Source organism: Balaenoptera borealis (genome assembly GCF_965194805.1).
Source record: "Balaenoptera borealis genome assembly, chromosome: 3".
NCBI lineage: Eukaryota > Metazoa > Chordata > Mammalia > Artiodactyla > Balaenopteridae > Balaenoptera > Balaenoptera borealis.
In genome coordinates, this window is record NC_138866.1 from 14,352,310 (window position 1) to 14,379,970 (window position 27,661).

Here is a 27,661-nt window from a genome sequence, read left to right on the forward strand (position 1 = left end):
TTGGTCCAAGGAAAGCTGTCCAGAGAAAGTGTTGGAGTGAGCCTGAGAGGTCTGGACAAGAGAAAGGATGGCCCATCCTGGAAATGCCAGAGGCCAGAAGGGAGTGAAGTCAGCGAGGATAGGTTAGCAGGTTTAGAGTACGAGGGGCCCTGAGTGCCAGGCTAGGGGTCTGGGGCTCGATGCCTCTTTGCAGATTACCCACAGTGTAGCCGAGGTGAGAACTCAGAGAATGATTGTAATCGGTTGATAACTCTACTTAATTTATTTTCTGTCTGATCCATCCTTTTGAGCAACAAAGGCAATGTGTACAATGTGCAGATCTGACCTGGGAGAGCCTCCTGGATGCCGCCCAGCAAGATCCCCGCTCCCAGGCAGAGCTCAGAGTAACCAGAAGCAAGAAGAGAAGCTCATTCACTATCCACTCTGACAAACCACTCTTTCACCGTGAAGTGCCTGTGTTTGCATATCATTGACATTTGTTGTACACGAAGAAAAGAGGTGTTGGATGCTATTTAGATGTTTCCTTCAATTTGAACAGGGAGAGAGATGCCTGTTGATTACTGGATCCACACAGATTAAACAGCACCCACCCACCAAAAAAGGAATATGCACATTTAATCAAAACGTCTAGGGCTTCCCTGGTGGCGCAGTGGTTAAGAATCCGCCTGCCAATGCAGGGGACACGGGTTCAAGCCCTGGTCCTGGAGGATCCCACATGCTGCGGAGCAACTAAGCCTGTGCGCCACAACTACTGAGCCTGCGCTCTAGAGCCCGCGAGCCACAACTCCTGAGCCTGTGTGCCACAACTACTGAAGCCCGCGCGCCTTGAGCCCATGCTTCACAACAAGAGAAGCCACTGCAATGAGAAGCCCGTGCACCACAGCGAAGAGTAGCTCCTGCTCGCCACAACTAGAGAAAGCCCGTGCGCAGCAACGAAGATGCAACGCAGCCAAAATAAATAAATAAAATAAATTTATTTTTAAAAAAAGGTCTAGTACTTGGCTCTGACCTTTTGAGCTTGTCCTTTTGGAGCGGCAACCCTGTTAGACACAGCTTGCACTGCTCCTCTGGAACACTCAGGGAAGAAGATCTAACTAGGATGTCCCTGTCTTTTAGAACAAAATGTAAGAAAAAGAAGTCCATCACCCTGCTCCCCCCGTCTCCCCATCAAGAAGTAGCCTGGCTTTCTAGAGAAAGGAAAGTGAACAGTAGACCCCAGATAAGTGTGCAGTGGGCTCCCCCGGGAATTCCAGCCCGGGCTGGGCTGCCAGGGTCCTCTCAGCATCCCTTAGCCCCTGTCCGGCAGAGTTTACAGTCTTCCCCTCCTGCTGTGGGGCTGACAGTTCTGAACCAGATGTCACCCCGTGCAGATGTGCACCCCACTCGCTCATCCCACGGTCCCCATGGAGCTGTTTGTTTGGTCTTGGGCACGGGTTGCTGAATGCAGCCCTCATTGGGGACTCTGATACCATACAGGCAATTCCCTTCCTGGCGAAGGCTTCTGGGTTTCATGATGCTTGTGATGGGCCTGCCTTCTCAATCCAGTCGGCACTTGCACAGACGGGAGAGCCCAGGAAAGCTGTGGCTGACGGGAGTGAGGAGGGGTGTGCTTTTGGCTGTGTGGCGTACAGAGTGTGTGGGGCAGATGCCCCAGGTGGGAGGTGGGCCTGGATTGGGCAGTGGCCTAGATAATCCTAAAGTCTCTTCCAGATCAAATATGCCGTCGTTGTACACCAAAGGCTAGTGGTTTGGATGCAGATTTAAATTCACTCTGATTAAGAGGGTGCTTTTTATGACCCAGCTCCTCAGTGATCGTCAAGCAATAGTTGAGGAGTTTTCTTTCTAAGCTTTCTCAAGCTTTTACTGGTCTAAAGTAGCAACAGTGTCATTGTCATTTTAAGTCATCATGAGGTTAAAACGGCCCTGTTGCTTTTTTTTTTTTTTTAAATAATTTTGCCTCACCACGTGGCATGCGGGATCTTAGGTCCCTGATCAGGGATCGAACCCGAGCCCCCTGCAGTGGAAGCGCGGAGTCTTAACCCCTGGACCACCAGGGAAGTCCCCCTCCCCCAACTTAAAAAAATTTTTTTTTGGCCCTGTTGCTTTTTTTAAAGAATCCATCCTGCACACAACTCTTTGCTGAACACCCTATTCGGAGAGCCGGTTGATCGTCTGTGATCCAGAGACCAAAATGTTGATATTCCCTCAAAGCAGGGACGTATTAGCTTAGTCTTTTTACGAGAGGAGACACACGGGGTAAGCAACAGATAATTACTTTTTCTGGTCTGTTTGGAGAGCTTGCAAACGAAATTTGTTTCCTTTTGTCCTTTTCCACTCAGCAAATATCGACTTTGACTCTTGGCTGTGAGTGGGGCTGGAATGAGCGTGGCTAATCTTAGTTTAAGGGCTTTATCTTCTCCAGGGCCAGATTGGCCAAAACTTTCTGCTGCAGTCATTGACTGGGACCTGGAGGGGGTCTTGATGGCTCTGTTCACTGAGGCTCCCACGGGGCCAGCCAACAGGGCTCCACACCCAAGACAAAGTAGCGGCACGTTGTGAGGGCAGCTGGATAACTTTTTGGTAATTATTTGTTCTCAGGCGTGCCAAGGCCGCACTTGAAACTCAGATTATTCACAAGCATAATAGCCAAGCTCTCAGTTCACATTGTATGTCTCTGGGGAGTACAGAAGGAATAGGGTCATTTTCTGAGAAGTGCGCTGCAAGACACTTGGTAAAAGGGTGCCCAAGAGGCAGTTAGTGTCCACAGTTGACCCACATGCTGAGTTTTGGGGAGAACAATGTGCTTATCCCAGGAGGAAAGGAAGTTCTTCAATGGAGAGCCCATGACTCACTAGGAGGGGCCGCCCAAGTGGCTGTCTCTAAAAAGGTACCTTGGGGCTTCCCTGGTGGTGCAGTGGTTAAGAATCCTGCCAATGCAGGGGACACGGGTTTGATCCCTGGTCTGGGAAGATCCCACATGCTGTGGCGCAACTAAGCCCGTGTGCCACAACTACTGAGCCCATGTGCCACAACTACTGAAGCCCGCATGCTCTAGGGCCCGTGTGCCGCAACTGCTGAGCCCGCAAGCCACAACTACTGAAGCCTGTGCACCTAGAGCCTGTGCTCCGCAACAAGAGAAGCCACCGCAATGAGGCGCCCGTGCACCGCAACAAAGAGTAGCCCCCACCTGCCGCAACTAGAGAAAGCCCGCGCGCAGCAATGAAGACCCAACGCGGCCAAAAAAAAAAAAAAAGTACCTTGTGTATTTCTAATATAGGAACGAGACAAGTTAGAGCTGATCCTGCAAGGCCCAGAGAGTGGGCTTGGGTCAATGCAAAGGGAAGAGATGCAGATGGCAAGAGACACAGAAAATGATCGATATTTCTTAGAGGGGAGAAGCCTTGGAGGGCTTGGGTCAAAGAGATTTCTGTTAATACAGATTCTAGACCTTGGTTTCAAAAATACAAGATTTTCCCTCACCTTAGTTTGCACCTAGTTTCTTAGGTCAAACAGGTATGATGGACTGTCAGACTTTTTCAACTTCTGAATCACTTATTTAGTCATTCAACAGATATTTATTGAAGACCTACTGTGTGTCAAGCGTTCTGCTCATGTTCCTGTAGAGACAGCCAGTGTATCACCAGCAAGCTCTTTCCTCCACCCTTCAGAGAGGATTCAAGATGATTGATTAATAAAAATGGAAAACATAGGAAAGATAGTCTCCATGGGGTTTTTGCCAATGGGTTCATTGAGTTTCATGATTTCTTACAAAACCAAGAGAAACACAGTCTATTCCTTTCTTCCCCTCTTTCCCCAGGTAGATACTATTGTTGTCCCCCATTTTCCAGATGAGAGCACTGAGGTTTCAAGTAGTTAAGTAACTTGCCCAAGGTCATACGGTTAAGAGTGGTGGACCCAGGCTCTGAACCTTAGCTTCTGGCTCCCAACTCCATGCTTGTAACCACTATGGCATGTTGGATTTTCCTTAGTGGAACAGGCTCAGGTATCAGGAGGCCAAATCAGAGTCAAACCTCAACAGTTTGGGCCAGGGCTGAACCAGAAGTACCCACAAACCTGCTGGTTCTCCTTGACTGGTCTTCATGTCCTTCTGGCACATACACCTTTACAGGTGCTTCGTGAAGGTCTTTGGAAACAATGGATCAACTGATAATGCTCTGAGTACAGCTCTTTGAAGGAGACTGGAGGAACATCATGTTTAAAGAGGCTATCACTGTGCTGGTTATTAACTAGTAGCTCACAAAGGGCAAGCTGAACCAAATTGCGTATCTTTTATGTGATGCTTGTGATCGCAGGAGATGCGTGGGCTAGGGTGTGAGTTGGAGTTATTAATAATAATGACACAGTGTTAGTTCCCATTTTCCAAGAACCTACTGAGAACTAAGAAGCCCATGCTGGATGTCTCCCATACCTCATTTCAGTCTCCCCCGAAGCCCTAGAAGGTGGTTATTGTTATTCTGCTTCACAGATGAAGAACCAAAGGCTCAGAAAGGTTAAGTGACTTGCCCAGGGCCACACAGCTTATAAATAGTTAACCCCGCTCCTTAGATGATGCCGTTTCCACTTTCATTCATTTGTTAAAATATTTAGTGAGCACCTACTATGTGCCAGCCATTGTTCTCTGTGCTGGGGATGTTGTGAGGAATAAGGTAGACAGGTCTCTGTTTTTTGGAGTTTACATCAGACAACGGTGCCCTGAGGAACCTGGGACCCCACTTAAAGTAGGCAAGGGGGAGACCAGGGTCCAAAATGTAATAGGAAGGCCTTGAACTGCAGAGCCCAAAGTCTCTTGTGGTTAGGATTTATTCAGGCACGTGACTCTAGAGATGTGCCTCCTTCAAGGAGGTTTAATTCTTCATTAGTGTTTATTAAAGGGAAAGTACGATTATCATAAAAGATCCAGAATGGGCCATTTTGGAGTTAGGCAGTTTGCAGTTTTATGACTCAGGCTGACTTGGGAACAGGCTGCAGAAGGTGGGCCGTCTGGTGGATATGCTAGTGGTCTTGCCTCCTGGCTTTCTTTCGAGACCCACCCACCCATCCAGTACCCAGCCCCAGTCCCGGGCCATGTGTCAGGGAAGGAAGCTGATGGCTACCAGGCTGGCTGGCACCCCTCAGTGTTACTCCGTGGGCCGCATGGATGGAACTGGGGTGCAACTGTCCCTTTCCTTGTGGCGAGTTTAGCATCTCTGCCCCCACCCATTATATGCTGCTAGCACCTGCCTTCTCCCATTAGTGTGACAACTCAAACCATACCTACATATTTCCAGACATTCAGTTCTCCAGCTGAGAACCTCAAAAACGTGCTTGTTTTTCCCCTGCGTCAAAACCCTTTTGCTCTTTCCCCCTTGGCTGACTCTACACCAACTCCCAATGATGCTGGTAAGACTTTTCTCAGCTGTTCCTTTTCCCATCGTTTCCCCATATCAGGTCCCGTCTCTGTCCTCCAGTATTTCAACAAATGCCGATTGAGTACTTCATCCATGGAGCGTCTGGTCAGGGTGGGGTCAGGGTCCCTTCAAACCCTTTATCTTATGATGAAAAAGCTGGGACACAGGAAGAAAACTGGCCCAAGATGATATTCCCAATATCCTGCATTCTGTTCATCACAACGGCCACTTCTCAAGCACAAAATATCTTAAGTGTGAGAGTATTTGAAGCGTTGGGATTTTGAGCCATTTATCAAATGGAATTGCTGGGATAAAATACAGAACCCGTAGCCACCATTCTCTAGAACATACGAGAACAACCACAGTCCTCACTCCCCCTCCAGGATAAGATAAGGGGTTGTAGATAATTAACGTGAAGATGGAGGCATTCATTTTTTCCCCTTCTGATTACAAGTTATTGTTTAAGGTTAAAGATAAATGTTAAAATCCTAACAATTTAGAAGTACTTATCAAGGAAAGTTTAACGTCCCTAATGATCCACCCATGGAAGATTTTTTCATGCATATATTAATATATCTAATGCTATTTTACAAAAAACAGACTTGATATGTGGTTTGCAATGTGCTTTTCTCTCTGAACATCTTTTCCCATAAGCACCATGGTCTGCCTTTTTTCTTTTAAAAGCCATGGGTTTTCATTATATGAATGAACCAGGATTTAGCTAACTGATCCCTTTTTGATGGACATGGAATTCTTTTCCTCTAAAACAGTTTTCCTCTATTATAAATAATGCTGAAATAATCCTTGTACACGCATATTTTTGCACAACTGTGTATTTCTGGGCAATGGATTCCGACAAGGAGAATTGCTGAGTCAAAGCCGATGTGCATTTTAAACTTAATAGATATTGCTAAATATCCCTCCAAAAATGATAGGACCCACTAACATTCCCATCAATTGAATGAGACTGCCTGTGTCCTTACATCTTCACCCACTGGGTTTTTACAGGTCTTTTAAATCTTGGAGCTAAATATTTTTACTTTATTTATTTATTTTTTTTATTTTTAATTTTTGGCTGCACCGCACAGCTTGCAGGATTTTAGTTCCCCGGCCAGGGATTGAACCTGCGCCCTCGGCAGTGAAAGCGCAGAGTCGTAACCACTGGACCACCAGGGAATTCCCTGGAGCTAAAGATTTTTAGAGGCAATGTTATGATTTGGTACAATTTAAGTTCATTTTCTAATGTTTGTTATCTCTTCCGTCAGGGTACAAAGAGTTTAAAGGTATGGTGGTTCCATTTTAGATAGGCATTTCTTAAAAGGTTTTCATTTTGGGTTTATATCTTCAGGCTTTTGGAAACCTGAAACTAAAGTCTTGTCCCTTCCCGACATTTTTTCCCCAGGGTTTCCTGTTGGAGCTGACTCTTTTCCTGGACCCTGGCTGCAGGTTGTTGAATGTGGATGCACTGGCCTTCTCAGGGCTCCATAAGGGGGAAATAACTGATTTCCAAGGCCTCACATCTTTACAGGGGGCCAGGCTGAGGAAGCTTCTTGAAGCCGGCTGATTCTTAAGCTAAGCTTCCCATCAAAACGGGCTTCCCCCAGCAGGCTTTAGAACACACATTTCCTAACCCAGATGGCCTTGCCAGCCTGGACAGCTGGCTGGGAAGTAGGAGCCGGCACCTCCTGTGTCCACATTAGTGATGCTTCTGTGACGGCGCTGACAGTCTCAGCCGCGCTCCGTCCCCCCCGTCCCCGAGGAGTGCTGGGGAGATGGAAATGGGCTTGGCCAGGGCGCCTTTCCATAGCAGCTCCACTCAGGCACCAGTTAAGCCAAGGTGGATAAATTATCCCTCCTTGAAAGGTCACTGCTACGGGACGCCCCTCTCTTAAAAGCCAAATTAGGAAGAAGCAAGATCATCTCTAGGGAAAATAGTGCAGTGGCCTCCTTGTTCTGGGTGCCCTCAGCCTGTTTTTCTGCCTTTCTCCCTCCCTGCCCCTTAGGGTACACCCTGAAAACACACCTTTATACCTCTTGGGGGCACATGGAGCCCTGCTTTCTCTCCAGCCAGTCCTAGGGGATGACCTTGGTATCAGTCATTTACACACTAGTATGAATTTAGGGTACTGGATTTTGGACACGGCACTAGGGGGAGGAAGAGCTTCAGGTAGGGGGGCTTTAAGGCGTGGCTGCTTCTTACTCTCTGAAATCACTCCATGAAAATGATCCTTTTTTGAGTGTCAAGTGAATTCAGAGATATTTAGACAAGGTAGGAGGTGAAGAAATAGTGTCCTCTTAAGAAAAATGAATGATTTTGGCCACTCTAAGGTCCCCAACCACCCATGCTTGAGTGATGACTTCCAAAAATATACTTTGTGTTTTTTAAAAGCTCTTTTAATTTAAACCGTGTAATATACCCACACAAGCCTTCAAATTTTTTCACATGGGTAGTGAGTGAATACACTCAAAAATAAAAAAAGTGAATCTGCATTGTTAAGACAGGCAGGCAGGGATGATGAAGATTTAACTTGTGGGACTGTCACCCTCAAGCTACAGTAATTCTCCGGAATGAACACAGAGATGTGGCAGCAACCCATACCTCCTGGCCTGTGCTCAGGCTGACACCTGCATGGGGACACATGACTGACAGGTAACACGATGAACTGAAAACATATCAATCCAAAAGCCAGCCCAAGGAAAGCCTTGTTAAGTTATAACATGCTCCAGAAGTTCCATTTCCAGAACTGTCGGCCCAGGGGCAGTATGTGGTGGCCGGTGGTCATTTTTAGGGTTAGGGTCCTGGTTTGAGGAATTACATTTCCTGACAACCATGCAGATTGTTTGGAGCACAATGTTGCCAGATGGTCTTTGCCTTACCTGAGAGCAGCTGGTTGCCATGGATTGCCCCCCCCCCCGCCCCCCGCAACCCAGGGCTGGGCTGATGGTGGAGCTCTGGCTGACTCACCCTATACCTGTCTGGATTTCATCAGCATCCTGGCATCAGGAGCAAAATGAGAGTCAGCTGAAGTTTGGGTCTGCTTCGAGGTGTTCAGTCAACACTGGCTTTCCTCTCTTTCTGTCTTGACCTTTGGAGCTTAGCTTGAGCTTTCCATGTGCAAAATCCTGGGCCCTTGACTCTGAAAGAGACCTTAGAATTGGTCCAGTCTGCCCCACCGATGGCAAATTGCAAAACTGAGACATCCTTCTTTAAACCTATGGTGGGAGGATGTTGCCTCCAGGCCATGCAATGTCCCACAGATACCAAGGAAGGAAAGGCTAGCCCTGGGGGACTTCTCTGGCAGGCTCAGCGTTCCAGATTCATTTAACAGGCGAGACTGGAAAGTTATTTCTGTCAAAGGCAGAGGGAGCAAAGTTTTAAGAAGAAAAATAGAGAATGTTCATTTTCTCAGCTAGAAAGATCTTTGGAGTAGAGCTGTTCCTGCCCCCCATTGTCAGAAAAAGACACTGAGGTCCAGAGTGGTTCCCAGGCTCATCCAAAAGGACCAGGCTCTAAGGCAGACTTATGGTGGATTGGGTTGGGATCCAGGGAATTGTTGAAATTTCAGCAAAGCGTGTTAACCAAGATGTGAGGAAAGAGGAGGAGGGAAGGGCATCCTGCCAGTGAGGGCCGTGGGCTTCGAGGCACCTGGGGGAAGGTGCAGATGGTAGCTGTGGGCCACCAGGGACCTTTACAGATCGGCACCTCGGTGGGCAGATACTGAAAGGGATAATTACTTACAATGTTCTTGGCTGACATGGCCCTCCATGAAGCAGGATGTTTGTTAGGACTTAGTAAAATAATGCATCCTGCAGGACACATTTCATTGACTCCTGGTCTAGAAACATTTCTGGGAAGGTTGGGAGAATGCGAAGGCCCCATGAAATGGGCTAGAGCTGGGTCCGTCGGGGGCTCCCGTAGGTGGGCACAGGCACAGGCAGCTGTCTTAGAGCAGTTCCTTTCCTGCCATCCCCTGGCTCCGTAATGCAAGAGCGGGGAGTGTCAGGAGCTGCCCGGTGACTCCCCTGCCCGGCGTGGGTGCAGAGCACTTGCCCACACAGGGTAGGGGATCCAGTGGATGGGGGCCATTGGCTCTGCCCCCATGCAACAAGCAGATCATGCTATCAAGGTAGCACCGTCAGGGGCTTCAGAACAAGGGGACGTGGCGAGTATGCCTCTAGTGACAGGCGTGCCCTCATCTTGGTCTTCTGCTACGTCCCCTCGCTGGACCACTCAGTTCCCCCTCTGGCCCCCCTGGTCTGTTCCCCTTCACTCAAGAAATCTGACTTTTAGGCCAACTGGATTTCTTGAGAGGGCCAGCTTTCTGGCTCTCCCCATGAGCCCACCTCCCCAAGAGGCCTCCTGATGGCAAAGTCCCTTTTGGCGGCCGGAGGAGAAGTCTTTGGGCAAGGCTATCGGACTCCCATGGTGAGTTGGCTGAATTGTGTGCATATGGGGATGTGGATCTGGCAAAGCCACGGCTCCAAAAGAGAACGCAAAATGCCCTAGAACTTGGCCTCCTGCCTCCACAAACGTCGTAATTCCAAAGGTCACCTTGGCATTTCCTTCTCAAATAAACTCTGTCTTGTTCCTATCATAAGAAAACTGGAAACACGAACTGCGGAACTTCTGTGTTGATTTCTCAGTCCTCTGATTGACTTGCTGTGTGACATGCTGAACTATTAAATTTTCTTTCATGGATAAATGTGGACACGGACTTTGTGATTTTTAGCTGTTCGGTACTGGAGGCCTGTGGTTTATGTTGAGTCAAAGAAAAGAATTTGGACCTCCATATTGTGTGAGTGTGTGTGTGTGTGTTTATAGGAAAAGGATATAAGGTAAAGAGTAGCTAATATTAATTCATTGTGAAGAGCCACATGGATATTTTAAAAAAAATCACAGATGGTTCAAAGGTTAGGAGATATCTTGATAACATTGCCATCAGAAACTAAGGAATGGGGGTGATTTGGGTAGAAGAGTTGTGCTTGATTGTTAAGTCAAGAAAGCAGAAGTAATTAACAAAGGAACACCTTGAATTTGAATAGGTGCTTTGCCTCTCGGGAACACGTGAAAAATGTTTATGCTTCAGTTCTCTGCAAAGTTCTCGTGAAAGACACAAGGGAGATGCAGGAAAAAAACCCCACCCATTTTGAAGATGGAGAAATGAAGACACAGAAGGTACCTGACACAGTAATTCTGGGACAAAGGTGGGATTTGAATCTAGAGTTTCTTTTGTTAAGAATATAAATATTGGGACTTCCCTGGTGGCTTGGTGGTTAAGAATCCGCCTGCCAATGCGGGGACACAGGTTCGATCCCTGGTCTGGGAGGACCCCACATGCCGCGGAGCCACTAAGCCCCTGTGCCACAACTACTGAGCCTGTGCTCTAGAGCCCGCAAGCCGCAACTACTGAGCCCAAGAGCCACAACTACTGAAGCCCTCGCGCCCTAGAGCCCATGTGCCACAACAAGAGAAGCCACCGCAATGAGAAGCTCACACACTGCAATGAAGAGTAGCCCCTGCTCGCCACAACTAGAGAAAGCCCGCGTGCAGCAATGAAGACCCAACACAGCCAAAAAGAAAAAAAAAAAAAAAAGAATATAAATATTTTTTCTTATTTTGCTCTGTCTGAAAAGGCCTTGGAGAGAAGCTAGTGATTTCCCCGTACAGTCAACTCTTGGCATTGTGGGAAGAGAGAAGGGAGAGGACTGGGAGAGAGAGGAGGGGCCAGCGAATCAAGTTCATCATCACATCGTATCAGGAGGGTCTTGGTGTCCAGCGTGGTGGGGACAAGGGGAGAGAGCGCCTATAGACACTGGACCCTCTTCATTGCCAAGGTACCCCTGCTAGTTTCCAAATGAACACTGGCTCTGTGGAGAGAGTGGGCTTGGGGCTTTCTGGATCAGGATCTACACACCTCCGTTTTCATGTCCACAAATGACCTCCTTGACCTACGGGGGGGCGGGGGGGATCAGTTAAAACATGGATAGATATATTCATTTGGAATTTATTTTGGTGATTTTAGATTAGGAAGAACAGAACTTTTTCTCAGAAACAGGTATTAAAAGTGTGTTTTTGAGATTAGCTGTGTATCTTTAACGCATGCGTGTAATCAAAAAGACATTTGGAAACCACTGTGGACATTTACTTTAAACTGCAGATATTTATAGACAAGCTCAAGCAAAACACACTTGGTGCCAGAGACACAGATTGGGTGTGGGTCACTGTTTATATGGAAAGATTGGATTTTTTTGTGCTGCGTTCTAGGAAACCTCCTGTGTTCCTGGGGGCGTGGGGAACGTTTCCTAGTAGAGTTATCTGTTTGGATGGTAGGGAGTTGATAATTTCCCTTGTGGCAATATTAGGTGCCACATGGTAGAGGATGTTGGAGGGGGAAGCTGGTGAAAGTTCAGAAGGATACTGTATACTGTGTGGGGCTGCTAGATATCGAATGCACTTCAATTCCAGCCCTCAGTTCCTTATTAAAATACCTACTGAGGGATTCTACAGTTTCCTCTTAACTCACATACTTACTCTATGGAGAATACTGTGCTTTTCACTCTTCTGTATCACCAGTGGAGGATATAAATTAGGATTGACTTTCTGGAGAGCAATTTGGCAACAGGGATCCAAGGCCTTATAATGTGAATACTCTGACCCAGTGATTCCACTTTTAGGAATTCATTCCAAGGACATAGAGCTTTGTACACGATGCCTGAATAAGGCTGTTCATCTGACATTGTTCACAGGAGCAGATAAGCTAAGTGTCCAATAGAATGAGGGCGGCTAAGCCACTGGTCATCACAGTGTCACACGGGCACTCCACGACCATTTACTGAGTGCCTACTACTTCTGTGTGCCAGGCACACAGAAGGTGCCATGATGCGGTCTCAAGCCCACCCGAAGCTCAGACTTTTGTAGCAGAAACAGACTTCATACGCTGTGAAGTGGAAGAAAGCAGGGTACAAAGTATATTTACAGGATCTCATTTTCATTATATGAATAGAAACACCCTGGAAGACCGTCTGAATTAACAAAGGTGTAGAAGCTTTGGGCAATGAAGTTATAGATGAGCTTTTCCTCCCTTTTTATTTTTCTCTAGTTCCCAAGTTTTTCGCAGTGACAACTTATTATATATACTGTATATAATATATGCATATATAGTATATATATATATATATTTTAAACGTGGCTTTGAGGAAAGAAAGAGAAGTGAGCAGAACTGGGTTCTAGACCCAACTCTTTTTTTAAAAACTTGTGCTGAGCCCTTGAGTGAGTCCGAGAACTGTCCTGAATGTCCTCTGAACGGCTTGAGGAGAGGCCTCCTAGGGCTGCAGCTCAGGACGCAGAGATCTCAGCTCTGTCTCTTCTGAGGACACTGTGGGTTTTGCTGCAGGGCTGGCAGGGCCGGAGCTCTCCCGGAGAGCCAGGCAGCAGATGGGCGGCTGAAGCCCTGATCCCTGGGCACTATTGGTCTCCAGGGCTCTGGTCCTCTAGGAACCTGGGGCTGTGCTCAAACCGGGAAAAGAGTTTCTGTATTAGTCATATAATTAAATTAAGGAAGTGCCTCTCACCTGGTGAAAAAAAATAAGCTGCGGTTGACTCACACTAACTCAGCCTAATGTCCCCGCACCCCGAGCAAATAAGGATGGCAGCTCCCTGGATTGAGCCTTGCCTGGTGCCAGTTACATTGCAAAAAAGCATTTCACAGACATTTTCCTCGTTGAGGCTCATGATACACCCTCAAGTGTAGGTACTCATCACCCCCATTTTACAGGTGGGGACCTTGAGCTCCGAAGACAGGTAACCGGAGCAGGTCATTGGAGTAGAAGAGGCTGGGATTCAAACCCCAGTCCATCTGCTTCGAAGCAACACCTTTAACGTCTGCTCTGTACTGCCTTCCACTCCAAGAGGCAAGCTCTACCATAACCATAGAAACAGATGTCTAAAGCCAGGGGAGTGTGTGAGGGATGAGGTAATCCATCAAGTGGCAGGACTCTGGGAGGCTGAGGAATGCAGAGGCTTAGAATGGGCAGAAGGTTATTTCTGATAAAAGTGTTTTTTTTTTTGTCTTGCGGGATCTTAGTTCTCCGACGAGGGATCGAACCCAGGGCCCACGGCAGTGAAAGTGATCCTAACCCCTGGACTGACCGCCAGGGAATTCCCATTTCTGTTGAAAGTTGATGCAGAGAAAGTTACTCTTAGCTGCCTTTTCTGGAGGGTTATAAATGAGGAAATTGGGGTCTGAGTGAGAGAGAGAGAGAGAGAGAGAGAGAGAAATAACCACCCTCCCTTATACTCACTATAATAACCTTTCCTCCTGCTTGTGATTTGAAATCAAAGGCCAGCTATTATACCTTACATACCTATACCTCCCCAAAGAGTGATAACTTATACCAAGACCTGACCTTTGTTGTTGACTTTTTTTCTTGAAATTCTTTCCTTGCTGGGTTCTAGCTTTGCTTATTTAGTAGGTATTAAAAGATGATAAGACAGAGACTTCCCTGGCGGTCCAGTGGTTAAGACTTCGCCTTCCAATGCAGGGGGTGTGGGTTCAATCCCTGTTCAAGGAACTGAGATCCTACATGCCTCACGGCCATGAAACAGAGGCAATATTGTAACAAATTCAATAAAGACTTTAAAGATGGTCCACATCAAAAAAAAAAAAGAACTTTATAAAAAAAAAGATAAGACAAATAGGAGAAACCAGGGACACACAGATAGGACAATTAAAGTTAAAATGAGGATAAGGAATTGTTTATTTTCTGCATCAAAAGAATGTTCTAATATGATAGGTACTACAGTTGACCTTTGGACAGCATGAGTTTGAACTACGTGGGTCCACTTATACGTGGACTTTTTTCAATAGTGAATACTGTAGTGCTGCATGTTCCATGGTTGGTTGATGCCACAAATGTGGAGGAACAGCAAATAGGGAGGGATCGTGTATAACTCTAACTTATACACAGAAAACAAATAGCCAATTCTTCCTGTTGTGCATTCAAAATGCACACGTTGGGGTATTAGCTAATTATTTGTCATGCATTTGCCACCCATGACTAATCCTATTTTATGAATGAAATGAAAGCAGGGAGGTGAAAATACTTGCATGACCTCTCAAAGCTGAGCCATTGGTAGAAACAGCACTTGAACCCAAGTTCCCTTCTGCTAACTCACTAGGCTACTGTTCCATTTAAACCATGAGTCATAAGCCATCAGGAACTGGTATAAATACTCTGGTGGCTTTTGTCATCCTCTCTTCTTTTCTCTAAAGGGCCAGATAGTAAATATTTTGGGCTTTGCAGGCTATACGGTTTCTGCTGGGACTGCTCCACCCTGCCTCTGTCTTGGGAAAGCAGCCATCGGTGATACACAAACGAATGGCTGGGGCTTTGTTCCAATAAAATTTTATTTACGAAACAGGTAGTGGACTTGATTGGCTGGCAGGTTGTAGTTTGCTATAGAAGGTTCCTTCTTCTTCATTCCTGATGTTGGTTGGGAAAGTCAAGTTAGCCATGAGAAATGTTCAGTTCGAACACTGAGCAGGCTCTGAAGTTGGGTAAAGGCTGATGTGTAAGTTATGTCCGTGGCTGGGAAGGCTGGCCAGTTAGGATAAAACTGAGAACTGTATGTTCAAGCCATAGACTGTACCTAACAAGCAGTAGACGGCCAGTCATCCCATGAACATGGGCGTGTCCTCAAGGGAGACGTTGGGGAGACTCTGGAGAATTCAGGGCACATGAACCCCAGAACTAATCAGCCTGGGGGGGTGTTTTCCGCTACTGAGGGGCATAGTTGCATCGTCTGCCTGCACAGCCAGAATGTTCCATCCTGCCCACAGTCTATGTCTACCATCCATTTCTCCCATCAGAATGTGGACCCCAGGAAGGGCCTAATTACCACAAATTGTTGCAATGAGCTCCCTGTTTGCCTCATTATCCACAGCAACGAGCAGTTTTTATCAGCGGCAGAGGGCTGGGAGTGATGTGATCCATTTGCATCGAGGCAACGGTACCTCGTGCGGAAGTGTCACTAGAGATGGCTGATACCTGTCCCCTGAGAGGAACAGGTGGGTTTGCAAAGAAAATGACTTAAAAACTAGCCGTCCATGTGTTCAGCTTACCCGCAACACTCCCGCCTAGGAACGTGCATTCTCCAAGGACAGTGTCCTACAAACTGGGCTGGGATTGGAGAATTTTGTCATTAAGGTCAGGAAAGTTTATTCCAGTTCTGCTGTTACGAGAGGGAGTGCTGTTTTTCTTTCAGCAGAGACAGCACGGGATCTAGGACCAAGATTAGAAAAGTTTTTCAGCACATCTTTGGGGAGTTGTAGAAAACATTGAGAAATCCTAATTAATTCCAGGAAAGAATTTCAATGCTTTCTTGATACCTTAAACTATAAAGAGAGAAAAGAAGAAAAGACTTAATCATTCTGCTTGGGAGAAAATGTACCGGTATTAGGCACAGTTAATGTAAATAATGAGCGAATAATTCTTAAAGTTGGCTCTTAACTCTCATTCTAATTCTCTATATTTTACATAATAATAGTAAACACTTGTCTAGCATTTACCCTGTGCCATGCATCCCTGTAGGTGCTTTACAAATGTGCCTTTATTTGATCCTCCTTGCAGCCCTATGAGGGAAGTTTTATACACCCATTTTACAGGTGAAGGCAGTAAGGCACCAAGAAGTCAAATGACTTGGCCACGCCCACAAGCTTCCTAGGGCTGCATAGCCTATGTGCTTGCCCCTCCTGCCGCCTGTCTTTTAAATGGATGTCGTGGCAGTAAAAAGCGTGAGTGTATACCTTCTAATGGATCCATCGCTTCCTAGAACAGATCGATCAACCCCTCATTCCATCCCTTGCTCAGCAAAGATTTCTAATGTTTACTGTCTGCTGGGCAGGACTCTGTCTACTTGGCTTCTCAGACATAATGACGGTGGGTGGTGATGGCCGACAGCAGTGTCGGGTGAGGTGAAGGAGAGCTCCAGCTGTGTGCCCTCACCTCCATGAACCGACTTCAGCCCAAGCAGCAAACCTGTTTCCCAAGGGCGCGCCTGTTCACTAAGCTCACGGGACAGGTGTGGCAAATCAGGACGCCTGTGCGTTAATTCGAAGTGAGAAATAATCACTGCCTAGAAGTGGTTTGGTGAGCTTGGGAATCAGGAAGGGAAGGCTTGGATGATCTCAGTGATTTGAATGAGTGCGACTGCAAGATCAATTGCTCACAGCCCGCTGTGTAGCCAGATGCCATTGCTGCCGAGGCCGCAACCTCAAGGCCAGGGTTAATGCTGCCAGCGCACTGGGCTGGTCTTAGAGAAAGGTCCACCTCTGTGGAATCCGTAAGGGCCCCCAGTACCCTGACCCTCCCACCCCACTCCCACCCCTCCCTCCCTTTCAGGAGGACACTTAGTTCTCTAGATACGTGAACGCAGCCCGCCCTGCAGACTGGGGATTGGGTGTTCTCTCCCTTTGGGACTTTGTGTATCCATATCCCATCTAGCACAGGAAAGTTTTTTGTGTTCCAGCTGGTGGGATGTGTAGGACAGAGCTGAGACCCGGAGGGTGACTGAGAGCGCTGGAAATGAGCAGTGACACTAGGTTAAGGGCAAAATCAAAGGCCTAGCCTACTTGCACGGGTTCCGTGGGCTCCTCCTGGCTCCCCAGCTCACTCCTTGGAGAAGGTAATCACACACCGCCTTGCAGTGTCATCATTTTTAACATTAAATGAGTGGTACCAAGAAATAGCAGGTCCAGTCCTGTGTGCAGAGGCTTCGGCTAGCTGAGGAAGAGGCCTCAGGGGAGAGACGGGAGGGTGCAGTTGCTGTTTTGAACTGAGGGGAAGGGACGGCCCAGGCTGGGCGGAGACCCTGGGCAGGGGGCCTGGTTGGAGCGGAAGGAGAGCTGGAGCTTCAGCTGTGCTCTCACACTTCATTCAGGGCTGCCTTTTCTGCAGCTGGACCAGTGTCCAGTCCTCTCCCCGTCCCCTCCCTAAAGCGGTCGTCTGTCAGTATTCAGACCTCAACCAGGCTTCGTCCTACTTGGACCTACACCTGGACCTACTCTCGCCATATCTGTTTTGCTGCAGCTTAATCACCATCACCTGAACCATAAATAACATCAAAGGAAAGGGCTGGTCACCGATCAAGAGGGTGTAGCTGAAAGGTGACCCGGAGTCCCACTGTTGCTCATTAACAAGGGTTGAACCCACAGCTCTGCGGGGAACTGAAGCAGGGCTCTCTCTGCTGCGTGGGTCTGAGGTGCTCCCTTTCCCTCAAGCCCTACTAGGAAGCTGCTGCAGCAGCCAGAGGCCAGGAAAGCACACCTCGATCAGAGGATGGGGTGGCCCTCTCCTTTCTTGCCTTAGTGGGGGTGGGCAGGCCAAGAAGCAGACCTGGTGAGTCAGGATGGCGCCCTGGCTTGGAGCTTGCTGGATCAGACTGCTGGGTTCACTCTCGGCTCTGCCACCTCTTAGCTGAGTAACCTTTGGCAGGTCATTTTAACCAGCTTGAAGCCAAGATCTCTTGTAAAATAAAGATTATCATACCTTCCCCAAAGAGCTGTTGGCCAACAGAGGAGATGGTCCATGAGAAGCTATGAGCCTGGCACACAGTAGGCGCACATGGGGAAGATGCGGGCTGTGTATGGCCTGAAGCCTATTCAATTTGGGGTAGGAGGGAACTCTTTAAGAAAAGAATGTAAAATTACAAATATGGAACCAGGTGTAAGTAAGCATTTATTTCAAATGATAAAAGAAAACACAAAAAAGTGTATGATTAAAAAGCTGACATCCTAAACATCATGAAGTCAAAACAAAATAACATAATATTATTATTGATCAGCTGTTTAACATATGTCTATGTTACTTTTCTTCCTACAGCTTTTGGGCTGTGTACTCTTTGATCATTTCTTCATATGATAATGATTTTGGAATGCCATTTTCTCTCCAGTGAATAGCAAGATAATTCACCCATTCCTATAGCATGGTTGGTTGGGATTTGTTTTTTACAATTGATAGTTTAGAAAGAAAGTTTTTTAGCTTTACAACTGGTTGTCGGTAATGTCAGATAAATTTTTAGGATTATTGTCAAACTTGGGGAAAGCTCTTTCAAGTTTCTTTCAATGTGTGAGCTATGAGGTTTCAGGGCATTTAAAATTCTTGTATGCAGTGTCTAATCTTAAATATAAAAGATGCCTATTAGACACATTTCTGGGGTCCTTACCTGGGCCTCTGAAGGGGCCTGTGTGAGTGAGGGGTGTTGAGGTTTAAGCTTCAGTATTTATGGTAAATTTTCCTGTGAGTACTCAATAAATGTTAACTAGATCATATTTTATCATATTTACTGACACTCATCTTTTTAATTTTATAGTTTTAGATTTACTAAAAATGAATTCTCATTGACACTAAATAGAATCTTAATTTAGTTACATTTGTGCAAGTCATTCATTCAGTATCATTTGTTGACTGTCTACTTTGATCAGCCTACTTCACGTTGATCGTTGGGAGCCTTCGATGACAAAGTGGTAACACACAGCTCAGTGTCTTCATGTAGCGACTACACAATAAACTAAGCCACTATTGTAACTGAAACTGGGGTCCGGCTACTCGCCGCTCAAAAGCCAATAAAGAGGCCAAGTTGGTGGAAAGGAAAGTTTGCTTTATTTTGGATGCCGGCAACCGGGGGCTGGAGGCGGGAGTGGGGAGGGGGAGGGCCAACACCTGTCCAAAGGCCAACTCCCCCTCCCTGACAATCAGGGGTCAAGAACTTTTACAGACAGAGGGAGGGCACTACATGCAGAAACAGCACAGTCAGCTCTGACCGTCATCTTGAAATTGGTCATCTGTGGTCTGACCAGCGTCATCTTGATTGTTTTAGCTACAGTTAATCTTCTGTTCCAGGGTCGGTTTGTTCACATTTCTTTGAGGCCAGTTCTCAGAATTGTGGCAGCTGATGTCATGGCGGCAGTCTGGTCATCATGTAGGTAACTTCTTCCACCTGGTGGGGATCTCAGTATCTATAAGACAGCTCACGGGATACAGCTCAGAATATGATCTAGAGCCCTCGAGGAGGAACTAAAGGTCCTTGACTATGCTTAATGACTAAACTATTATTATTTGGTCTCCTTTGACTGTTTTCCTTTGTTTCTGCATTTTCTCACTTCTCTGATTAAACTTATTCTTTGGCTAAAGTTTTTCCACAGATAAAACGCAGGCTGAGGACATGGGGGGTGAGGATCACAGGGTCCTGCTCCGTTTCACTGTGACCATCATCACCTTCCTGTCAGCACTCCATCTGGAACTGGGCATTTGGGGATATAAAGTTCAGATATTGTCCCTCAGGGAGGTTGGTATGGGCTCAGCTTAGGGTCAAACTCTTGAGACCTGAGTGGGAGTCATGGTTTGTACCAAATTCTAGGTGGAGCTGGCCTTCCCTCTAGCCATGAATTCTTTCCAGTTGATCTCCATTCATGAATTCTCCCTTCATCAGTAATGCTCTATTAATATGGCCAAATTTATACATTCAGCCATACTTTTAAAGTGCTCATCGATAATGTTTAATTTCATTTTTCTCCCAAATCTTTTTATTCCTATCAAGTCCAGCCACTAAATTTGTCAAAATACTGTTTTCTCTATTTTTTTTTATTGATGCATAGTTGATTTACAATGTTGTGTTAGTTTCAGATGTACAGCACAGTGACTCAGTTATACATATATATTCATAAACATACACACGTATATATATTCTTTTTCAGGTTCTTTTCCCTTATAGGTTATTACCTATAAGGTATAAGTATATTGAGTATAGTTTCCTGTGCTATACAGTAGGTCCTTGTTGGTTATCTACTTTATATATAGTAGTGTGTATACGTTAATCCCGAACTCCTAATTTATCCCTCCCCTCCCTTCCTTTCCACTTTGGTAACTATGTTTGGGGGTTTTTTGCCTGTGGGTCTATTTCTGTTTTGTAAATAAGTTCATTTGTATTTTTTTTTATTTTTATTTTTTTTGGCTGCCCTCTGCAGCATGTGGAATCTTAGTTCTCTTACCAGGGATCGAACCTATGTGCCCTACATCGGAAGTGCAGAGTCTTAACCACTGGACTGCCAGGGAAGTCCCCCATTTGTATTTTTTTTTTTTTAGATTAGTTTTCTGTATTTTGTAATGTTAAAGACTTTACCCCAGCAGAAACATCCGTGGACAGGGAGTCAAGAAGTGACATCTGCCACTAACTCTGCATGGGGGATGTGTTGGGATGCTTTGGGTTACAAATGACAGAAAATCCAGCTCAGTGTCCAAACAAGACAGGAAATGTGTTGGCCCATCCACTGAGTCCTGGCTGGACCTGCCTGTTTTTCCACACCAGTCCACTGCCCCTGGAGCTGATGATGGGATCAATCCTGCCCCAAACCACCAGGCTGGGGAATTGGGTGCTGTTGAGAAGAATAGACACCGGAGAGGAAACTACCAGTGTGCGTTCTGACATGTGGCCCTAAGTCACTTCACTTCTCCGGGCCTCAGTTGTCCCATTAAATTGGGGGCTTGTCCGAATCCATGAGTGAAGTCCTTCCTAAGGGTAAGCTTTATGATTTTATTTTTATTAATTGGTTTTTGTAATGAATGAACAAACCTTTTTTGGCCAGTGCTGTAGAGCTAAGAGTGTAATTAGGAAACAAATAGCTCTATTTCGATAAGTCAGGGCAGTCAGCCTTAGTAACTTTCCTCCTACCCGTAAGTTGCAGATTTTGATCTAGAAAAATGAGCAGTGGAGGATGTGAGGGAGGAGCCCCGGAAAACAGCATGGAAAGCCTGCTTTGACTTAGTAAAGCATATTTTGTTCGCAGCAAACGTATCTTGGATGTTCGTTCACAGGAGCTCCGGGAAGGTCTGGGCCCGGCTTATTTTTCTTACCATAACCATTGGAGGCTCTGCTAGGAAGCTGGTATCACAAAGAAGCTGAGAGAGGTTTAATTTGGATTCAGAGGGAGCTGGTGTTGCCAGAAGCCAGAGAGTGACTCTAAATGGCAGTGGAATCAGATCCCTGTGGTTAGTTGAGGGTTTCTCGAGAATGAAACCACAGACCTCAGCTTTCTACTTCATCCACTTTTTATGGAGCCTTTGGCCAGTCTGGATATGAGATCCCAGTAGTGGCACCAGGAAAGCTTTCAAGGAAGCATCTGAGGGTGGTTCCTGAGGGAATGAACTCCTGGGCCTTGGTACCAAAATCCAATTGGGAGTGCCGTGGACGTGAGGGTGGCATGGGTGCTGGAGATGGCAGTGAGCTATGGGGGCCTGTTTCCTCCATTCCCAGTGCACAGAGCTGTGTGTAGACTCTGAGGACCTGTAGGGCCCAGGGCTGCCTCAGTCGGAGAGTTTTACCCTCATGTCCAGGATCTACGGGGAAAAGTTAATCTGATTAGTAGTACAGTCAGTATATTTTTATTGTGGTTGGCTCATTTTTGAACATATGTGTAGAGTTGGCAAAGGTTGATCTGTGCCTTAACCTAATTCCCTGCAATATAGCTTTTGGAAATTCGTTCTGGTGTGGTGGTCGGTGGTGTTTCTAAACCGGCAGACAATTACCCACCTAACTTTGTGTGCAAAGCGAAAGAGAAATAATTCGAAAATGGTTGCTAGTCAAATGTCTGTGCCTTGGAAGCATTAGCCTGAAGTGAAGCCATAAGATCTTTATCCCTGTGGTGGTAGGTCATTTGTTGGATTGGGGGAGGAGACGATGAGGACTGGAGAGAGAGTAGATTGTTTTATGAGTTGCCTCATGGGCACCTTCATAGCTGCTTGTTCCTTCTGCGGGTCCATCCAGATGGGAGGTAGGGACAGGCTTGGAGTTTCAGGCCTGGCCTCTGGAGTTGTCAACTGTCATGAGGTTTTTTTTTTGTTGTTCCAAAAATCTTTGTGTTTTATAATTCAGGCAGGAGCTCAGTGCTGGTATGTGACCATTACCCTGCGTCTTACGGCATTTTGTAGATACATTTGTCATTCATTGAATGATGTTCATTTCTACGTGAGCATCAAGAGCTGAGCCTGCAGAAGTAGAAAGGGTGTGTGATGTTTAGTGGTCCATTTGAAAGATGCTACGCAAGAACCAAATCAAAGAAACCCAAAAACCTCCGACGAAGAAGCCCAAGAGGTAGGCTGCAAGCAGCAAGTTACATTCTGTGATCTTGGAAATGAGATCTTGGATAGTATAAATAGATAGGAGAGTGCGGTGCTTAAGAGGATGGGCTCTGCAGACCGAAGAGACTTGGGGTCTTAACTTTTCATTTCACCTCTTAGTGCCAATTACTGACCACCAGCAAACAACTTTTATTGTATTTTATTTTTGCCATGCCACGCAGCTTGTGGGATCTCAGTTCCCCGACCAGAGACTGAACCCCGGTCATGGCAGTGGAAGCCTGGAATCCTAACCACTAGGCCACCAGGGAGCTCCCATAACTTAACTTCTTTTTTTTTTTTTAATAGCTACTTTATTTATTTATTTATTTATGGCTGTGTTGGGTCTTCGTTTCTGTGCGAGGGCTTTCTCTAGTTGCGGCAAGCGGGGGCCACTCTTCATCGCGGTGCGCGGGCCTCTCACTATCGCGGCCTCTCCTGTTGCTGAGCACAGGCTCCAGACGCGCAGGCTCAGCAGTTGTGGCTCACGGGCCCAGCTGCTCCGCGGCATGTGGGATCTTCCCAGACCAGGGCTCGAACCCGTGTCCCCTGCATTAGCAGGCAGATTCTCAACCACTGCGCCACCAGGGAAGCCCCATAACTTAACTTCTTTAAGCCTCAGTGTCCTCATCTGTAAAAGAGGATGACAGCCCCTACCTGGGAAGGATAATGGAAGGATAAAATAAATAATGCAGGTAAAGCTCTTGGCGTGGTGCCTGGCACGTAGGGAACACTGGAGAGCTTTTGTTGTTTTGTATGCTGTATAATTTTTTGGATTGCAGTAATTGGGTACTTGGTGTTCATTGTTTTGGCTTTTGTTATTTAGGTGCCTTGAACAGCCTCAGGCAAAATTGACATTCCCTTTGGTCCTCCTCAGGACAGTTAGGAGTAAGGTGGTGTTAGGGTGGTCTCTGGACAAGCCAGGTTTCCCACCAATGAAGGAAGAGGCAAACTCTGCCTGTCAGACATGGTACTAGGGAAGAGCCCCCTGTGGCTCGGTTTCAAAGCAATATTTTGTCCCCACCCTTCCACAGAGAGGTGACAGAAATCTAGTTAGTCTCCGAAGAGTGGTAGAGAAGCTGAGACTTCAACGGGATGCCATTTTAGACGTCTCAATTTCTTTGGATGCAATTGGGTTTTTACGTGTTTGATTCAAACAACAACAGCAACAAATCTGCAAGAACTCTTTTGCACAGAGGACCGAAAGAATGGCTTCTTACTGGATACAGAAACTTGGGTAAAAAACATGCAAACACGTGAAGAACCACCAGATTGCTGTCGGTAGGTGGCAAAGTACTTTGCTATAAATATTGCAGGACTCCTCTTTCTTTTAAAAGAAAAACTTGCATTGCATTTCAGACAACAGAAATGGCTGGACAAGTCTTTAGTTCATGTGCAAGAAACTGAAAACAATGTGAAAGATTTTCCTTAAATGGAGATAGAGCTTGGCCCGGTCTCACGTTGAAGTTCAAGCCCTGGTCTGAATTGGCCCTCCATGTGTTATTTCTCATACGTTATATGCAGGGTTCCCCTGCCCAAGGCCGGGGAATCATTCATTTTTTCCCTGTAATCTTGAGGTGTGTACAGGGCACGACTCAGCCTCAGACCTTTCTGCTTTCACTTTTGGTTATTCAGAACCTCCATCTGGCGGTATTTGACTATGAGTGTTTTCTGTGGCTTTTCTGTGGCTCCTGTTCAAAGTATTCAAAGCAGTTTAAAAATACATAATGTTCAGCGATCTGACCAAGAACTAATGTAAGTACTTACTTGAGGACTATTTTTAACTCTTTAACTCTTACTACGTCTTGGAAATAGATACTAAGATTTAAAAAAGGTTTGAAAAACATAGGACTACTTCTCCACAGTCACAATGCTTTCAGTGGCGACAGTAGTTGCAAACAGCACAGTTTGTAAAAACAGAAGAGCTAAAATTCTTTATTTAATATTAAACAGGAAACTGAAAGCAGTCTGCAGCAATGTGGTGGGTTTCCAACAAACCTGCGGCTGGGTTTATCTGTGCTGAACAGCCTAAATGAGACATTTCCCCTTTCATTCTGTTAAGATGGTGAGTTTTCATGAAAATCTCAACCAAAACATGACCATTGGAAGCAGGTTCTGTCTTGTTAGATGTTAAAGCAACCGGTTTCCACTAGAACCTAAGGAAATTTGGAAGCGAGTTGCAAACCTCTCAAAGAGTGGAAAATGCACTTTTGTTTCGCCTTTGTGCAGGGCTGTCACTCACCCAACATGTGCATATGAATATTATTTCCGAAGACCTGGGCTTCATTTTAAGGTCAGCCTTCAATTTCGAGAGAATATAATTTGCTGCTATTTTTAGAGCATCATGATTGCTCGTAATAACTAATGGAAAAAACTCAACAGAGAAATAAATGTCTAGCAGCTGTGTCTGCTTAAACTTGATTAAAGGCAGTAAAAAACGTAAACAGAAGAATGAATGTGACAATGGACGGAGGGAGAGACAAGTATCCCTCATTGTGAAAAGTTTTACAGACATAACTCGTTCTCCTTTGGAGGCCAGCGGTGTCTGTGTTTAAAGTTTACTTTACTGTTTGTCTTGAGTGGGATCAGTGTTGTAGTGAATAATTTATAGGCAGCATGAATGAGCTCATTAGTCACCTTTTCAGACTTTAAATGAGTTTTGTGGTTGTCATTACTCCAGCCTTCTGTTCAGCCGCGGAGCAAAATGACAGTTTGGCAGTTGGCTGCCTGTCGTCAGGCAGCCTGCTCACCCATTTAGGTCTGCGTTGCTTTTGTGTTTCCTTGAAACCTTCTCCTTCTCCTCCTGTGCCGGCCCAGGGACTCTCACATTTCAGATGCCTTTTGCACCCCAAGTTTAAATGAGTTTTTCGGGGGTTAAAAATGATCTTTTAGTTGCGTCTGCCAGCAAGAATGAAGTAGATGGAGTGAGCTTTTTTTTCTAGCAACTCCTGTGTAGGACCCCCTTGGTGCATGGTTTGATATTCAGGTTCTTCCACAGCAGCAAGCGAGGGAGTCCTCGTTGAGCGGCTGAGCCGGGCCGTCCCATGGCGGCAGGCGTTGCAGGCAAGGAGACGTCGCTGGAGTTCGGAGGGAGCCGGCTGTCCCCGAGTAGGTCTGCATCAGTTCCAGTCCTCAGCACCCGTGTGGGGCGGGTGTCTGTGGATGGAGACACTTATTCCAGCAAAGCTGCCCGGCCAGATTCCCAAGGCCAAAGAGAACCACGTTTTTCCTACAAAGAGATCGACAAGACGACCTTGCAGGAGCCCAGCCAACTGGAGGGTCCACATCACTGGGAATGGCCATTACTTCTTCCCCATCTCTACGTCTTCCCAGTTCAGATCATTAAGAGAAAGCAAATGGTTGCAGCTGCCTCCTTACTGTGCCCTTGGAGACTTGCCTTGGGGGCTGGTATGAGGGGGAGATGAGCCTGGGCATGCCAATAGCAGGTGGGATTGCTTTGGAACGGATGTCATGACGCTCATCCCTCCCTTTGAACTTGGCCTGGGCAGCCTCCGGAGAGCTCTGACGTCCACTCTCTGGGACTGGACTCCATCTGGAAGTCCAGGACTCTGTGGCATGCCCACCTTGGCCCTCGGGTCGCCTCTGTGGCGCTGCTGGTGCATGGATGCTTGCCCGGGGAGTCTCAGCCAACCGCCTGCACCCCCGTGCTGAGGTCTCTTTGACATTAGCTGTGAGCAACAGGCACTAATGGCTGCCATCACCAATGTGGGCAGCACCCCCTTCTGGGATCCATATTGTCAGACAGCTGGCCCCGAGGTAAGGAGGAAAGATGCTCAGTACTCCTCTCTAGAAGAAATGCCTGGTTGTTTAGGGGCCAAATCTTTGGAGCCACAGTCACATGTCTTTGAGTACAGAGAAATGAGGTGCTGTCGATCGCACCCACAGAAAGACAGCAATCCAGTTAGCCACTTCCTTCCCAGCCTCCACCCCTTAGTGATGGGGCACTCACAGGCACTCATGCCTCACGCTTTATGGGCACGTTTTGCTTGCATCTGAATCACAATATTGAAGGCACAAGAGATGCTATTTTTGGAAGGAGTCAGGGTTTAAAAACTGAAAGTGTTGGGTGAATTGCACTACCCAGTAGAGGAGAAGGGACTTCAGGTTTGGCTGTTGTAACAAATTAACTTGCTTATCTTCATAAAAGAACTTTGTACAGCAGGGAAATACGTTGATAATATTTTTAATCTATGTAATGTTTCCCAGAGAGTTCACCAAATTCGGAGCTTTTACTTTGTTTTAAAAAGACAATCTGAAGGAGAAGAATTGATTGTTTTCTTTCACATCCCTCCGAAAAAGTAAAATGAGAGAAGTTATTTCTTGGCACGGTTAAGACTTTGGCAGACATAGTCACCGAGACCCATGAGACTGTGGTACTTGGTGTACTTGCTGAAGAGGGGAAAACAATAAATGCTCTTAAAAACGTTGGAGGAGGAAAAGGTTGATGATTCTACTTTTCTTTCACTGATCTGTAGAGTTATTAGATACCAGTTTGAGAGAGGAATAAAAAAGAGCATTTTTTTTTCCTGTTAAGTGATTGAGTTTTTTGATTACCACTAATTCCACATGCTATGAGCAGAAGAGAAGTGTAAGACGGGGTCCTTGCCTCTCAAGGCTCTTAGTCAGTTTGACACTCAGGAGCTAGTTGATTTATTTTTTATTACAAAGGTACACCATACCATGTTGATTATGAAATAGAAGCTGAACTTTGTCTTTTTGAAAGTAGTCCCTTTTCATTCAGCTTAAAAGTCCCTTTTTTCCTTCTACCTCCTGGTCACAATTTTTCCTTTCTTGACCCCCACTGCTTCTGGCCTTTTACATCCTTGACCTCTAAGAGGTTCTTTAAGATAAAACCAAATGCTCTGGATTGACCTGAAGCTTCCCTTGGTAGGAACACGGCTCTAAACTCTGGAGCCAAACTGTGTGGGTTCAAATCCCAGCCCCATCACTTACCAGCTGTGTGACCTTGGGCAGGTGGCTAAACCTCTCTGTGCCTCAGGCTCCTCATTTATAAGATGGCCATAATAACAGTATCTACCTCACATGGTTAATGTGAGGCTGAA

General features: G+C 46.3%; 2 protein-coding genes and 1 long non-coding RNA gene across 5 annotated transcripts in view; 1 reads left to right on the plus strand and 2 right to left on the minus strand.

Annotated features, from left to right (window-relative positions):
- LOC309624946 overlaps positions 1 to 27,661 on the minus strand; it is a 436,224-nt gene that overhangs the window by 335,237 nt on the left and 73,326 nt on the right. The window lies entirely within an intron of this gene.
- FOXN3 (forkhead box N3) overlaps positions 1 to 27,661 on the plus strand; it is a 407,081-nt gene that overhangs the window by 128,745 nt on the left and 250,675 nt on the right. The window lies entirely within an intron of this gene.
- The window catches only part of LOC309624938 (uncharacterized protein), a 53,703-nt gene that overhangs the window by 17,265 nt on the left and 8,777 nt on the right, over positions 1 to 27,661 (minus strand). The window contains exon 3 of one of the 3 annotated variants that reach the window (XR_014242233.1): positions 16,822 to 19,404. The exons of 1 other annotated variant lie outside the window; for it this stretch is intronic. Coding sequence is in view for 1 of the 2 variants with exons in the window: in XM_082383733.1 (XP_082239859.1) it covers positions 25,516 to 25,733 (218 nt within the window). In the remaining variant the exon portion in view is untranslated. Of the gene's footprint in view, positions 1 to 16,821; positions 25,734 to 27,661 lie in introns of those variants that run through there. One more of the 3 variants, XM_082383733.1, reaches the window with a different exon arrangement.